General features: G+C 40.4%; 1 protein-coding gene across 1 annotated transcript in view; it reads right to left on the bottom strand.

Moving 5' to 3' along the window:
• The window catches only part of SEC24D (SEC24 homolog D, COPII component), a 112,709-nt gene that overhangs the window by 2,065 nt on the left and 93,673 nt on the right, over positions 1-16,971 (bottom strand). Inside the window, 8 exon segments of the mRNA XM_007464854.1 lie at positions 3,577-3,666; positions 4,629-4,820; positions 7,105-7,284; positions 13,269-13,387; positions 14,174-14,312; positions 15,299-15,444; positions 15,575-15,671; positions 16,899-16,971. The exon segment at positions 16,899-16,971 is cut by the window's right edge and continues 11 nt beyond it. Coding sequence (XP_007464916.1) covers positions 3,577-3,666; positions 4,629-4,820; positions 7,105-7,284; positions 13,269-13,387; positions 14,174-14,312; positions 15,299-15,444; positions 15,575-15,671; positions 16,899-16,971 — 1,036 coding nt within the window.

Here is a 16,971-nt window from a genome sequence, read left to right as displayed (position 1 = left end):
TTTTTTTTTGGGTTTTTTTTTTTTTTTTTTTTTAATCAAGTAGAATAATGTTGTCAACATGGCTTGCTTTTTTTTCCTTTATGTTATTTTGGCCGGGGCCTTAGGCTGATAAACTCTGAACCAACCCTGAACTAATAATAATATAACAACTGCTGCTACCATTACAAGCCAGCTAATTCCATGTGGATATGGACACGTGTGATTTCTTGGCCTGTCAGTGCCAAGCCCTGGGAGCTGACACTGGAACAGCTGTGTGGATAGTCATATTCCACTCTGACATGGGGAAAGAAACGAACCCCTTCATGGAAACATCTCCAAAGGAGTTTAAGATGTGCATCCTGGTGAGCCTGAAACCAAGGCGATTTTCTCTTTACTTGTGTTTTCTCCACCTTTCCCCAGGTGCCACTAGGACCTCTGCCATTGTCCATTATCGGCAACAGCAATGTGGGTCCAGCCTCAGTGACACAACTCAGGCTGAGACTGGGCAGAATAAAAACATTGTGGAGGGAAGGATTTGAGACCTTGATTTCCTTAGAATTTAATTTCTCTATGGAAATTAGTGGAAGTTAATATTGCTCATCTGTGGGGTATTTTCTAATGCTGCCATTCATGTAGGTTATTTATTTTTTTTGGTTTTCATGTGGTACTCCCTGTAAAACCTTCTCTGATGAATGCATCTGGCCATGATGTGAAGTGGGAAATAGAATAGGGAATGAATTTCAGCCTTGGGGGAAACTCAGCTATAAGGTAAAGTAATTAATATCCTGCTCTACCATTCGAGTCTCTACAAAGTTGGACCACCCAGCACTTGTGGGTGGAAGGTCTCAGGGAATTGTATTTATAGAAGTGGGGGATATGCTGTCTTGACACGCTAGTGGTCTTCTCCTCAAGGGGTACACCACACAAATCAGAGGAGAAAACACTGGCATGGACTGGGAATCCATATTTTATTACCTTCCTTAACATTTCTATAGGGAGGGACATAGCTCTGTAGAGTGGGGGAAGAACAGCAAAATGGTCACTGTTAGTCTCCTTTCCAGCTTCCTGTGTGTCCTCTCCAAGGAATGACTGGCTAATTCAAGAGGTCTAAATCTGATATCCTCTGGGCCATGTTACCAGTGGCCTTACAGAATTATTGTACTTAAGCCATTTTCCTCTCTCATTGCCTATTTCACAGGGAACAGATAAAAGGTAGCAGTGATTAGGATGGCCCAGAAGGAGTATGTTGAATGGAAGGAGAAGAGAGCCATGGATATAACTTAAGAGAACAGCAACTCTTTTTAAGGGGCAGATGACTGAAGAGAAGCCAAAGGAAAAAGGTCAGCGAGGAAGGAGAATCAGGAGAGTATGATGTTTTGAAAGCTAACAGAAGAGAAAAATTGAGGAAAAAAGCAGTATTTGATCTTGTAAATTCTGTAAAGGGATTGAGAATAAAATGTCTTTAGCAATTTGGCCGTTCATAGAAAACTGGAGAGATGGGAATAAGGAACTATAAGCAGTTTACATAGATGACTTTTCAGGAAGCATGGCAGTAAAATGCCTGCTGTGTTGCTAGTATTCAATACAAATTTGTGGGATAAAATGAAAGGAAAAGGAAGCAGAGTCTTGGAGAAGCAGCAGCTTCAAAGAAGGTAGATTTGAACAGCTTGTAAACTGGAAAGGAGCCGATGGGGAGGGAGTAATCCAGAAAACACAAGAGGAAGAAGAGATAATTTGGAGCCTGGAGGACCACGAGCAGGGCAGCAGGGCAGGGGTAGAATTGATCAGTAAGGCGTTTGATTTAGGTAATCTGGGAACACACTGTGATAGGAATCTTTTTTTTTGTTCCCCCACAAATGTAAGACTGCAGACAGTGAGGTCTAAGAGGGCTGATTTTCTGAGAACCTAATTAGCATAATCTAGAAGGTAGCAGCGACTTCTGGGTTTGATTTTGCTATCTTTGACCCTTCCATTTCAGCTTTCTCAATCTTAGTCAATCTTGACTCTTTCAAAGAGATTTAAAGACTCCTTAAATGTGTTTTCATTTCCTTTGTGTGGTCCATTTTCAAATGTTGGAGAAAAGCATGCAAAACCAAGTGCATTGGACTAAACAGCCAGGGTTGGGCCTGTCTGTCGTGACCTAGCTGTGTAACCCTGACCAAGTGAGTGAACTCCTTTGAGCCTCACTTTCATAACTAACTGCTAAATGGCGATGGGGGGAGCTGAAAGGCTAGGGGTGGACCAGGTATCTCCTAGATTCCCTTAGCTCTCACATCTCTGGATTTTAGATTTTCAAATTCTTTATACAGATGATACCCTGAAAATGTCAAGGATTTTACAAACAACAGATAAGTTTGCCACTGGTACATAAAAAAATCTGATTAAGTATTCAAGCTCAAATGATTTTATTACACAATTGCTTATATTTTATTTACATGTCATATTTGGAGCTTACCCCAGATATTTTAATGACCAAAGCTGGCATGACCTTGATAAGGGATTACTGGAGCAGGTGGGAGAAAGCAGAGGAGAGGAAAGGGTTTTTTCCCCCCCTGGAAGGAGGAGCTACTGAGCACAAGGATGATCCCCATGTTTAGTTTGGCCTCTTCTCTGCAAATGGGGTCAACTGTGGAGATGCAGTTGCTGCTGCTGGGACAAAGGAGGATCATCCTTGCTGTGCATTCTGAGTACGAGCAGTCTTCAATTTGTGTTTCATAAGACCCTAAGATTTCATTACATGTCTCCAGGGTGTTCAGAGAGAAGAACATGTTTATTTTGAAACTTCTCTGCCATCTCTAGGTCCTGCCCTAAAACTGAACCAAGTAGTGATGTAAAAACAGTTCTGGAAAGGTTTTATGTTCACCCAGATGTCCTAGAGATTATAAAGCTCTTTATTAGTTCAAATTCCCCAAGTTCTACCCAAAGTTGATGTTTGCATGTGTGAGTATCAATGGTAAAGAATGTTGATGTAAACTGATATCACATTTATGTTTCAGGGGAAAAGTAGCCCCATAATACCCTGGCTCCTATAGAGGCCTGCCTTCAGGTGAGTGTCCTATGCCTCTGCAGCAAGTAGTACAGTAATAGACCACTGACATCTGTACATTCCAAATTCCAGGAGATTCTAATATTGAGCTTGAGAAGGAAGACAGAGGTGAGTACGTGGGATTTAGTGACAAGGCATAATTTTCCTGAGATACAGACATTTTAAACTCTTCCTCAAACTCAAAAAGGAGTCCTTAGAAGGACTAGAATAGCAAAATTTTTCAGAGATAATAAATCAAAAATTGTAAAATCCAAATATAACAAATGTTCTAAGTAATTTTAAGCACTGACGGAAAAATCATTTCAAAGCCTGTTAATATTATCAATTGTTTCTAAGTTAATACTTAGTAAGATGACCCATGGTTAACCCATGGTGATGGCTGTTTATTTTTATGTTTGTGATTGACAAGTAGGTAGATATACTTAGAGGTTAATGTGAGTTTTCTATAAAAAAATCATGTTATAAAAATATAGGACATGCATTTTAAAAGTTTGTAAGGAAATTTTTAAAACAAGACTTGAAAAAGGAAAAAAATAAAATCTCATTCTTACCTTCATTGAATATGGCCGCTTTTGTTGGATAATACCCATTATCATTCTGAGTGTTTGTGAGTATGGGTTTCCCAGCTCAGGCAATAATGTCTAAATTTAAGAAATTCAAGTTTAAGTTTTAGTACAATTTCTGACATTTAGATAGAAGCAGAATGAGATTACTAAAATGTAAAAGTTAAAAAACATCCTTCTAAACCATATACTGAACTCTTGGCTTAGCTCATTTACCTAAAAACCAAAAATATGAAAAAATGTACTAAAAATTATTCATACTTATCAGCATGCATTTCCACCAATGAACTCTCTTTTGAAAATAAAAATCCTTCCCTGGGACTTGACACATGTATATCACTGAAATGACACAAAGGGTGTTACGTTTTTTTACAAAGGATGTCTTTAATCCCTTTGCAAGATGGATATTTCAAGGCTATGTTGTGTGAGAAAAGGACACTATTCCTTCAGCGGATCAGTTGCAGGACCCTGAGGCATTACCCCATTTGGAAAATGCTATCCAAATACCACTGTTCCAACATTAGAATAAACCACCAAATGTGATTTCTCAAAGGGAATGTGGCCTCTTAGATTTCCCTGAAATCTGGTTCATGGTGAACAAAAGATAACTACCCAGCTGCATGTGGCCCCTGGGGGATATGAAAGATCTGGACTTAGATTTCCTCCATTAAGACAGTAAAATGCTAATGCTTACTTCTGAGCAAGAAGACACCAAGAGCTAATAGATCATCTTTGAGTTAGCCATTGAAAAAGTGAATTAGAACATTTTACCACAAAGTCACAAGTCTCAGGAAAAGATCATGGCCAATATTTTTCATAGGAGTTGTTAAAAAAAAAAAAAGGCAGGAAATTCATTATTTATATTCACATTCCACTCCCTCTGTGTATTCTTTGACATTAAGACTATTAAGATCTTTTTATTAAAAAAAAAACATAAAATAAGTATACTTCATATGTATGTCTCAAAGTGCCAACTGCCTCTCAAAAGAAAGCAACATTTAAGGATTTGTATATTACTACAAAACAAAAAATATACTTACCATATCTGTGTTGACATGTGCAAAAGATGGCACGTTAAATATTCCTTGGATGAGTTCTGGTGGGCTACTTACTCCCAACCATAAGAACATGTTCAGACCATTAACCAATAGGAATATTCCTTCTTCTGAAAGACGGCTCTCAGAGCAACGAATAGCAGCAGGTAATGTTGTACTCTTGACATCTAATGTGTGCTGTGCAGACAAAGGCAAGAGAGTTAGAAACTCCCTCTTTCTTCCCTTCCCTCCTTCCTCTCTTTTCCCCTCCCTCCCTCCCTTCCTTTCTTCCCTTCCTTCCAGAACATATTTAATGAGTTCCTACTATCTACTATCTACTAGTCCTATTGTCATCAGACAATAATCCCTGCCTTGTACAGCTAACCATTTTCTGGAGGGAAGAAGAGACAACAAATAATCTAAGTTAAATATATAGAAATTTAGATGGTGTTAGGCGTTATGAAGAAGCAGGAAAGTGGGATAGGGCACGTCCATGGTGGCAGTGGTGGTAGTGTTACAGTTTTAAATAGGGGAGCCCAGGAAAGGCTTGTTGAAAAGATAACTTTTGAGTAAAGACCTGATGGCGTGAGTGGAGGGCCATGGGGATATCTGGGGAAGAGCATTCCAGATGGAGGGAACAGCTGGTGCAGAGGTCCTGAGGCAAGAGCTTATCTGGGATGTTCAAGGATCAGCAAGGAGGCCAGTGTGGCTGGAGTGGAGTGAGAAAGGGGAGAGTAATAAGATGAGTCAGACAGAAGGGAGGGCAGGGTAGCACAGGCAGCACTGGGCCAGGGCAGTAAGAACTTTGCCTTTTACTGAAATGTGAAATCCTGGAGTGTTCTGAGTAGCGGAGGGACGTGAACTGACAATTATTTTAACAGGATCACTCTAACTTCTGTGCCAAAAACAGACTGGAGGGGCAAGCAAGGAGACTTGTTAGGAGGGATTGTGGTGGTCCACAGGAGAGGTGATTATGCTTGAGTCTGGGTGGTGATACATGGGGGTGAAAAGTGGTCAGACTCTGGATAATCTTGGAAGGGAGAGCTGACATGTTTGCTGATGGATGAGATGGGGTGGATGAGGAAGAAAGCAGCCATGGGTGACTGCAGGATGCTGGTCCTGAAGAACTGGAAGGAGGGAGGGGTGATAAATGGAGATGGGGAAGACTGCGGGAGAAGCAGGCGTGGGAGGCCCAGTCAGGACTCAGTTTAAGATGCCCGTTAACACGCTCACGGAGAGATGCTCGGAAGGCTACAGGCACAGACACGTCCACAGTTCAGGGCAGCGGTACTGTTGGAGATAGGAACTTGGGAATCATCAGTATAGAAATGTTGCTGAGAGCATAGGTAAGACCCCCAACGGATTAAGTGTAGATAGACAGGAGAAGCTTCCCTGGACTGAGCTCCGGGGTACTTGAACGGGGAAAACAGGGTACACTAGCAAAGGAAGCAGGAGAGAAACTGGGACAAACCAAGTAAAGAGGGTGTTTCCAGAGGGAGAAAACTGTGTCAGATGCTGTGGACAGGTCAGAAAAGAGAAGGACTGCCCACTGGATTTAGCAAGGTGATTTTAGTGGAGTGGTGATGTTCATGTCCTTAAGAGTTCTAGTTTCTCTGGCACATAGTTGATAATCCAATTTTATATGAAAATCAATTGTTTGTTAACAATTTACATCTAACATTCATACTGATTGAAAGGATCAATAGCTTTTTATTTCCAACCTAATTTAACACTCTAATTGCACTGAGAGCCTGGGTATGAGTTTGGATACAGGAGTTAGAAATAAGCCATGAGCCTTTCCCCCTCTTATCCCTCAATTATAACCTGTTAGGTCTCAGGGGAAGGAGTCTAGTCAGAGAGTACAGGGGCATTCACAACATCAAGGATTACCTTTAAATAAGGAGAATACATTGGCAAGTAAATTCTCTGAGGACAAGGACATTTCCTTCCATGTACAGTGTAGGTAGCCTCAAATATATGCTGATTTGTAAACCCCTGATAGCATTTGCTCAAGACTAATCATAGCCATTCTGATTAAATGTGGTGACTCTTAGACATTCATATACTGTCTAAAAACAGATAACGTGTGCACGTGAAATCCCGTATACACACGTATCAGTTGCCTTTCATGCCGTAAGGCTGCATTTCTTCAACAACTTTTGTCGAATCACTTTTCAATCTGCCTATTCAACTGAAGATTACCAGTTTGGGAATGAGGAAGGAAAAGCAGTCATCTGAAGGATTCCGTGAAGAACTCCTCAGATCCGCCCACCACCCACACGGATCCCGCGTGCAGGGTGAGGTGCATGCACAGCTCGCCCAGAGCCCCGGCTCTCAGGCCCACGCTACGCGTTGTGAAGCCATGCATGACTCGTAAGTTTCTTGTTAAGAACGAAATGTTTCAGGCATAACATATGGGAAAAGGCAAAATATGATTCCCTTCCAGACTCCTCTAGGAAATGCGCCAGCGCAGTGTGCTTACTATTGGCCGAAGCTGTGGGTAGAAGAAAAGCTGAGAGTCGGCCACACCCATGGTCATGACCAGCTGCCTCTGGTAGGCCCGCTCATCCGTTGAGATCTCTGGTCTGCTGAGCAGCACACTGTTTTTTAACAAACAGTTCATGTACACTGGCAGTACTTTCATGGAATCTGGTAAAATAAGCTGGAAGAGAGAGACATTAGTTTCAGATGCTTGGTCTTTACCGAAAATCAAGACCTGCAGCACTTTACCTGTAAAATAGAAAGGTTTGCTGTTGAGATTGTGGAGAGGATTAAATGATAACCCACGTAAAGCACCTAGAGCACAGAAACTGGCACAGAGTAGGTACGGAGAGCGCGGCAGGTGGTTTTATTTTCTCTAGAGCTCTAGCAGCTTGGTGTAGTGCTTATCAGCACAACTCACGGCTGGGGGTGCCGTCCCAGCGCTGCCTCTCACCCGCTGTGTGACACTGAGCAAATTCCTTACCCTTTCTTTCCCTCGGTTTTCTCTTCTAAAAAAGGAATAATAGCCCCTCTACTTCCTGATCATGGGGTTGTTACGAGGATTAAATTATTTCTAATTTGTGAAGCACTTACAATAGTGCCGAACAGATAGTATCATATACATGTTTATTAAATAAAATGAAATAAGTTATTTCCTCATCTGTATTACCAGCTTCTACCTCTTGAGTTCAAGAACAGCATTTCCAACTGTCCACGAGATATCTCTTCCTCTGTGCTCTTCACGCATCTGTTAGTCATAGACTCTTCAGACATTGAATGAGTGCCACCACATCACAGGTTCTATCAAAGTATCAAGGATCTACAGAGGAATGAGGCATAGTCCACATGCAAGATGTCTAATGTCTACTGGGGATGATATACATATAACAGATAAACCATAATAAGGAAATTGCAATACCATATGTAGGAAATAAAACAGGAAGTGCTTCATGAATTTATTAGCTGTGTCACTACTGAATGGTAATGAAAACTCAAACTCCTACAATTCCACGAACGTGTTCTTCCTGTTATGTTTCCTATTCTACATACTAGAACTACCAGATGAACGCTAATTTCATTTTTTTTTACCTTCAATTAGTACATGAATTCTTTCTATTCTACATTTATAATCCACCTGTACCTTCCTCTCCATCCTCTCTTTGGCTCATGTGACCTCATTCTGACTTCATTCTAACTGCCTCAAAGTACATACCATAAAGTGACGCTCCAAATAATAACACAATTAAACAGTTCTAGAAACACAACTTGATGGGTAAAAAAACTACAAATAATTTGTAATGTGTAAAATTACAAGTAATTTGCCTGTGTGTTTAACCTTCTTCCCAACTCAATTTTATAAATATGGCTAAGAATCAAGATCGAATGATCTGAATGTCACTTCCTTCCATTTAACAGTAGGTCAATGGACAACGAAATATCCAAAAAAAAAAAAAAGTATATATAGGAGATAATGATAATCTGCAAATGGAAATATCTGGTCTATAAATTCATGATTTCTTTTTAGCTTTCTATCTTAATGATGAAAAAGAATATATACTTTTCAGAATCCACACCAAAAAGGAAATTTCCCTGAGGGCTCTGTAAAGATTTATTCCTCAACTTAAATCCCTTGAGCACAGGTCTCTTCTCATGATCTATTAAGTAAGGAATGTGTAAACAGAACTTACTTCACTGGTTCAGGAAAACATATTTCAGAACAATCCTACTTTGTAGTTAGTTTTCCCTCTCAACTTTTATCTCCTTTCAAAGAACCAAAGACAGTTAAATAAATGCATGTTTCCTCATATGAGGAAAAGCTCTTCTTGTAATTTGCTCTCTAGCATAAAATTTTTTTCTGTTTTTAGGTTGAGGAATAATCACTGTTCAACATTATATTAGTTTCAGGTATATATCGTGATAATTCATGTTTGTATATACTGTGAAATGGTGACCACAATAAATCTAGTTAATATCATCGCCGTACAAAGTTACAGAATCTTCTTTTCTTGTAATGAGAACTGTTAACACCTACTCTCTTAGCAACTATCAAATATGCAGTTCAGTGTTATTAACTACAGTCCCCATGCTGTACATTACTTCCCCAGGACTTATTTATGTTATAACTGGAAGTCTGTACCTTTTGAGCCCCTTCACCCATTTTGCCCACCCTCCACCCCCCACCCCCCAGGCCTCTGGCAATCACCAGTCTGATCTCAGTATCTATGAGCTTGGTTTCTGTTTGTTTTTTAGATTCTACATACAAATGAGATCATATGGTATTTGTCTTTCTTTGTCTGACTTCTTTCACTTATTTAGCGTAAAGTATTTTTATTTGACAACGTATGGTACTGGAATATGTTTTCAGCCAAGGAAAATTAGGATTAAAAAAAAAAAAAGAAAAAAAAATATTATCCAAAGGTATAGGACACAGATCATGGTCATATTCCAGAGCCATGTGGCTCCAATACTATTTCTGGGCTAATTACCAGTTAGGCATCTTAGATGTTATGGATTAAGAATGTTCTTAGATTCCCATAGAGAAGCATATATGTACAGTTTTTTTAATATCATCTTGCAATTCACTGGTTGCTGCTCGTTAATCAGGTCATATTAAGACAGTTTAGAAATTTGTTGTCCTGAAAACCACAAAGAGGTGAGCTTGGCCCATGATGACACTATCAGGACTAAAAAATCTGATTAGAGGAGACTGGATTATGGAGGGCAGGGGGAAGAGAACAGAGGAGGTAAGAAGGAAATTTTATTATAAAGAAGAAAAATGGAGTTAGAGTGAAAGAAAACAGAGAGAGAGACAGTCTTAGTGTTTTTGAGGTGGGGAAGAAAATGTGGCAATAGATCGGCAATTAAAACCTTTCCCCACCTCCTTGATCGTCTCCATAAATAATGAAATTATTTTCAGGGAGAAAAAATGTGAGTGAGAAAGGAGTGGAAATTCATGAATCCACAGTTTCATTGAATTTGGAGAATTCACTGCTTTGGGTTTTGAAGTAACAGATGTGGTAATGAAAAAAACTATTACTTTGCAGTTAAGGTCATGTGACTTCGCTTTTAAAGTCAGTGTACTCCCATATGATGTAATATATTTAAGTTCAGAACAGTGAGTTGTTAGATTTAATGAAAAAGAATCTACATTGCTTATGTAAACTTAAAATTTTGTTTTAATTTTTTTTTAATTATATGTCTTAACCCAGCATCTATCCTGTGACACCCCCCCCCCCAAAGTGGGTGTCTCCTTAAATTTTACACCTTAAGCACCTCTTCTGCATCAACCTAGTCCTGGCCCTGGCAATTCAGTAAAAGCATATCTCCTGAGGTCCAGTATCATATAATCCAAGTATATAGGTCCTTAACAGTCTTGCTTTGATCAAGGAAACTGGGCTCTACAGTAAAACAGTGGAATTCCTTTACGAATTTCTCCATGGAAATTATTTCTTGCAAGTGAACTATGGAAAGCCACCAAATTTGAAGTTACATTCTCTGAGGAGAACCTCAAGTCCAGCCATTCTGTTTTTAAATAATGGTATATTTTAATATATTATCGTTATTAACAGTTTTATAATCTCTACATTTTCCCCACTCCATGGTGGATAATCCTAGGTTAAAGGTACACTTGAAATGTGCTAATGGATAAAGAAAAATCTCCAAAAGAACAGGAATAATCTAATTTTTTCAGAAAAAAAATTGTCATCATAATGTTGTTACTACAGAAACAATTCAACTGCAAACAGATGATCTAGCAGTAGAGTCAAATCTTTTAACTTTAAACCAGCAGCAACCGACCAGTTTCATTTCTTCCCTTAATAGGCAACAGATCTTTGACTTAAGGATCTGAATCCAGTTGTTTTAACATTAGCAAATAAACGTCCTGAGAGGACACTAACTGTACCTGTTCTTCTTCAACAATCCTTCCGAAGTATGAGACACTCCAGAGACACAGTATGGAAACACTCCATGTTTCCAGAGCTCCAAAACAAGTAGTAAAACTGGGCAGTAAAGTGGTCTCGGTTGGACTATATCCAGGTGCACCTGGGGGGCTTTGTATAAAGTAAACACATGTGCTCTGAAACAGGACTGATACTGGAATTTACTGGAGTGGCAAGTCCTCTGAATAATAAAGAGAACTGACTTACACAGATTTAAGAGTTGCTTTTGTGATTATCAACAGGAGATGAAAGAATGGATGGCTACTTTAATCTCTCCGGACAGCACAGAAAGGAATTTTTGTGAAAAGTCCAAGCTAATAACTATGTTTGTTTTAATTTCCTTTTTTACCCAGATTATGAATTTGGCCCCCAGATGTATCTGCACCATCGCTGCTGCTGAAGGGCTGCTTTGGGTGGGGTTTCAGATGTCACTGTCGACAAGGAATTAACCAGAAAGTTTTCCCACCTGTTGCTTACTGCCTTCTCTTTAATCCAAATTCTATGCTCAGATACTCAATACATAACTATGAAAAATGGCATCTAGCTTTGATGGGGAAGAATATGAAAAAGAAAGCAGATGCAAAAATAAATGTGGACATGAGGTTCTACCTTTTCTTTTTGCTTTTTTTTGTGTTTTGTTTTTACAAGAGAGAGGTTTATTTAAAGGATCTTCTAAAATTTCAAATTACTAGATGAGAGACAATTTTTTCAAAACTCTTCACACCTATTATTAACTTGTAAATATAAAAAACTCCAAAATTTATAAATTATATTTGTTTATAAAATATAAAAGAATCATTACTGCCATTAGTTCGTGTCAACTTTGATTGTTAATAAATGTCCAAAGTATTTAAGCACCCACATTTCATAACTCTGTCCATCTTCAACCATGCAAAAGATAACCCCATTTATATTGACATTTCTTACATATAACATGCTTTTGTTTATACGTAATGTAGTGACCCTCAGCCCAATATACACACACATTTTTGGGTTCATGCATCTTGTAAAGCCACTAAGCTTTTTTTTTTTTTTTTTTTTATTGCCTCTCTGCCCTCATTTGCTATGATACTTCTTACTCCTCTACTTCAGTCATCTGGCCATCTTGCTGTTCTCTGGGGACCCAGGCATATTCCACCCTTGGGCCTTCACATTGATTGGTTGCTCCATCTGCCTGGATAGAAGACTCTTCCCTCAATATCTGCCTAGCCAATGGCCTTACCTCTTTCAAGTTTTTGATCAGACGTCACCTTCCCAGTGAGGCTAACCTTCCATTGTCTTTAACATTGAAACCTGCCAGTTTACTCTGTTCTACTACTTTCTTTTACATAACAGTTATCAACTTATTTATTATGCCTATTGTCTGACTCCACCTGCTAGAATGCAGGCCACCTGAGAGCCATGAACTTTGTTTCCCTAACTGACCTGTTTCAAGGAACTAAAAAAGTGGCTGGCACATAATAGGTGTTCAATAAATGTTTGCATAGTGTTGAATAAATAAAAGTGGGTGCCAGCGTAATGAAATAAAATAATAGTTCTACCTTATATTTCAATATTTGATAGATATTTTGTAAATGTAATGTATGTTTGTGCATGTGGATAATTTCCTATTAGACAAAGGTGGCATTTGACTAACATTTTGGACCAAAGTAGCACTAGAATCATTGCCTGGTCTCTGACAGAAAGGGCCATTCAAGGAATATAATAGACCTTTGGCTCTTTCTGGAATGCAGAGGACTGACCTGGCTCTACATCTGGAGGGCTTCCTGCTCTCCAAAGGTTAAATGGTGTTCAAGAGCAACAGTGACTTTTGTGTTTGCTCCCAGTTCTACTTTCTTTTTGCGGTACGCAGGCCGCTCACTGTTGTGGCCTTTCCCATTGCGGAGCACAGACTCCGGACGCGCAGGCCCAGCGGCCATGGCTCACGGGCCTAGCCGCTCCGCGGCATGTGGGATCCTCCCAGACCGGGGCATGAACCTGTGTCCCCTGCATCGGCAGGCGGACTCTCAACCACTGCGCCACCAGGGAAGCCCGCCACTAAGCATTTTAATGTTGGCTATAAATATACCACAGTCCCCCCAAAATGGCATTGTCAATCTTGGTTGTATGGTTTACTGTACAGCATCTAAGTGCCTGGAACATCATACGCCTTTACTAGCAGAATGCTGAATGAACAAGTAGGTGTTTGTAACACTTCAGCACCTGAGGACAGCAGGTAACTTACCTGGCTGGCTGCAGATGGACTAGCACAATTCTTCCGGTAACAGGCCAACACGTGGGCAGTCTGATTAACCAGAATTTCTCTGATGACCTTCAAGGGCTGGTGTAGAACTGCTTTAAAAGCTACTTGCACAAAACAATGAAAAGGGCATCAAAGGTTTAGCTCAGAAATTGATCCTTTCAAATAAGAATTAAAAAAATTGCTCTTCAGACCACTCAGCAAGCGATAACAGCATTTAAAAATGTTCACGCCGTGTGTTAATGCTCTCCTCTTGACTAATTATAATTTAGCAAATGAAGAACAATAGCCTACCTAAAACAACAGGCAGGTAATTGGTCCAGAATTTTCCTCAGAATATTAGAAACAGAACTCTGCGCACACACAGAAAAGAAAGACCGGTTTACTATCTTCTGATGTTCTGAATTCTTATGGGCTGGACTGCTCTTTCTTCTAAACCTTAGTGTAGCATTTCAGTTGGGGTTTGGAGCAGGGAGGGGAGAAGAAGCCAGAAAACTCCACCTCAGGCCCCTACCACTTCCTAATTATCTCGGTATGGATAAGCAAATTCAGTCTCACATGAGGGACCATCTCTTATCCTCCTGTCCCAGAGGGCACACTCATACCATAATGAGTCTAAGTTATCACCTTCCTCAATTTCAACTCAGTCCCCCTGGGAAAGAAACTTTAAACAAAACTGGATAGCACGGGCCCGACTCTGCTCTCCATATTAGTCTAGAGTTAGAAATGCTGATTATTCTCCGTCACGCTTTGCTTTTACAAATTCTGAATTTACCCACCGAAAGGCTGCACAACTGCAGGACCTGTCAGCTACTAACTCGATTAACCAACGAGGCCTGCCTGCATTACTAGGCAAGGTACACTGCACCCCAGAATTAGCAAAGTGTTACCTGACTTGGCAAAGAAGTTGATAAGGGCATCAGTCTCGCAGCTCTTATAGAGATCAGCCAGCTGGGAGCTGCAGTTCAAGCCCAGATTGTGAATCCGAAGTCTTCTCTGCCCGCCGACAGTCGTGTAAAGCACGGCACACTGCAGAGGCAACACGGAGGGCACATGTTTTTCTGGTTAACATATTCACCCAAGCTAGCTTGACCTTATTTACATTTACAGAACAGTGTGTACAGCCAAAAGACCTCTAAACTTTCCCACAGGATTTTTTCTGTTATTGCTAAAGACTGAACAACAACACATAAGGGAGGAATAATGACCAGTCATACACTGGGTTCTCATGTAGCATTTCACTGGTTTAAACTTAATGGGGCTATTCACATGCAAATATCTGTGTGCATTTCCACAACTAGTCTACATTTCCTAGCTCAGATTTTATTACCAGGGATCCAGGTCCAGAAATAATACCTTCATGTTCTCATAGTCCTCCTCAAGGCTCACTTCGATTAAAAATGGACAACTAGCTTTGGTGATGTACTTAGGTTTTATACTAATAATATATGCATACATTTCAAAAATGCAAACAAGTAACCATTTCCCCAAATAGGTGTGATTTTAAAACAAACATTAGAGTTTTTCCTCAACTTGATGCCAGTCTCTCTCCTTTGAGGGTGATGCTCATGTCTGAAAACTATGACCATTAGAATTTCTCCTGTTTTAATTCAAAGTCTCCATGGCTTCTAGTTAATCTTATTTGCTACAAAGCCAAATCCTATCGTTACTTGCTTCTGTTATGATAACACGTCTCAGCAATGTCCCGCACACGGCAGTCAGGAATGCAGCAAACCAGTGAGTGAGTGGGTACTGGTGCCTGTCATTCTGACCTCAAGTCTGTGGGGCTCTCATGCAAAGACATACATAATGGTTACTTCACATAAATAGCATATATGAATCAGTACGGAGAATATACCACAGAGTGCTCTAATCTAGTGACTTTTGCCTTCGGAGAAATGGAGTTGAATTTCTTTACGGAGAGACTAACACAGTTGATGGCCCTGGAGTCTCCCCCACTGATCACTGTCAGTAACAAACTACAAAGCAAAAGATGGGAAGACATTTTAGATCACCTGGATTAAGGCTCCACTGTCTTCACTGAGTTTGTCATCATGCTTGAACTCCACAGTCACTGCCTTGTCACAGTCAATGGCTGCCATCTCTACATCAGTGGTGTTGTTCATATAGATGCCACCAAAGAAGTCAGTGGCTCTGAAACCTAAGGATGAGGGAAAAGGGAAATTTTGCTTCTCCTTATTTTACTGTTATTTTCTTTGTTGGCCTGTTAATGAGTTTGAAGGAAACAATTATACAACAGAGACCTGAAAAATAATAAAAACGAAAAGTACCTGTGCTGGTACGAACCCTCATAATAGCATCAAATCCTATTTTCTTCTCAATATCATTTCTGAGGTCATTCAAAAATTGTTGGCTGTCCAAGTGCACCTAAAAAATAAAGTATGATCATGCCCACCAGGTGGCGGCAAAATACTTAAAATAACAATTCTTTTTTAAACAAATCTTGATTAAAACCTACTTTATCCAGAAACCTCAGAAAGGGTTCTGAAAGCTTTTTCAGTGTCATTTCATTTATAATCTTTGGTCTTATCAAATCCCTCATCTAGTTCCTAATATAAATATGTAGCTAGGCAATGAAAAATAACTGCTTTCATCAAAATGCAACTAGATGATGAATACTGTCATTTATGTTGGGGGAACACTCGTTCCCCCTCCATGTTTCCCTCTGGAGGTACATAACTTAGAGGCGCCCCCTAACTTCTTCTCCTCAGGGGAGGGCAGGTGACTTATCCAATTTCTAAGCTTGGGAAAAGGAACTGAGCAAGCGTAGCTCGGCCTCTTCCACATCTTCTTTCTGGGGAAGCAGCCTGCCTGCAGGAAGCACACACTTCCTGGCCCTCAGTACAGCAGCAGGAGGCAGGAGTCCGCAGGAGACGCTTTTGTCTGTGCCGCCTCGTGCCTCGGTGTAAAGTTTGTCTCACTGAGGGGAAAGCGCTAGCAAGCACACTTGCCCACAGACCTAGGTCTGTTCCCGGGCTGGCGTTCTGATCGTCTCTTGACTCTGTCTCTCAGTTCAGGCTTGGAGGGGGCGGGGAGAATATCATGAACTGACCCGCCCCATATCATAACACTTTAAAACAAATATATAGTCACTTTTAAAAACAATACCTTAAATATATTTAATATAAAATATCAAGATTTTTTTTTTTTTTTTTTTTTTTTAATTAAACTAATGGGCTGCGCTCTCCTCCATAAAACACGGGTCCAGGTGGTGATGCCCTGCTGAGCATCAGCCTCTCCCAGGAAACCTGGCCCTTTGTCTTCGTGATACAACCCGTGTCCCCTGCATCGGCAGGCGGACTCTCAACCACTGCGCCACCAGGGAAGCCCTCAAGATTTTATATTAAATATATTCCCCCCCAACATGGAAGCTTAACATTGACATTCAACTCTGAGGCTGAATGAGTCAATCTGTGGCCATACCTTAGGGAGCAGGCAAGCAATTCCTAACCATCTGTCCATCCTTTTCCATCGGACCTAGAATTTACATTTGTCGGCTGCCCACAAGGGGGCACAGCTTTCTCACTCTCAGATCTAAGCACCAAAAGTAAACCAGCAGTGGAAAACCGAGGTGAACAAATTGCTGGCCTTTACCTGGAAATTGTTGTACTTGTAGAGGGTTCCTCCCGTGAGCTGAGGCACGAGACCCAAGGAGGCCACGTCCACG

The sequence above is a fragment of the Lipotes vexillifer genome, unplaced genomic scaffold (assembly GCF_000442215.2).
Source record: "Lipotes vexillifer unplaced genomic scaffold, Lipotes_vexillifer_v1.1 scaffold231, whole genome shotgun sequence".
Taxonomy (NCBI): Eukaryota; Metazoa; Chordata; class Mammalia; order Artiodactyla; family Lipotidae; genus Lipotes; species Lipotes vexillifer.
The sequence above is the reverse complement of the archived record's forward strand: the minus strand, read 5'-3'. Positions and strand labels throughout refer to the sequence as shown.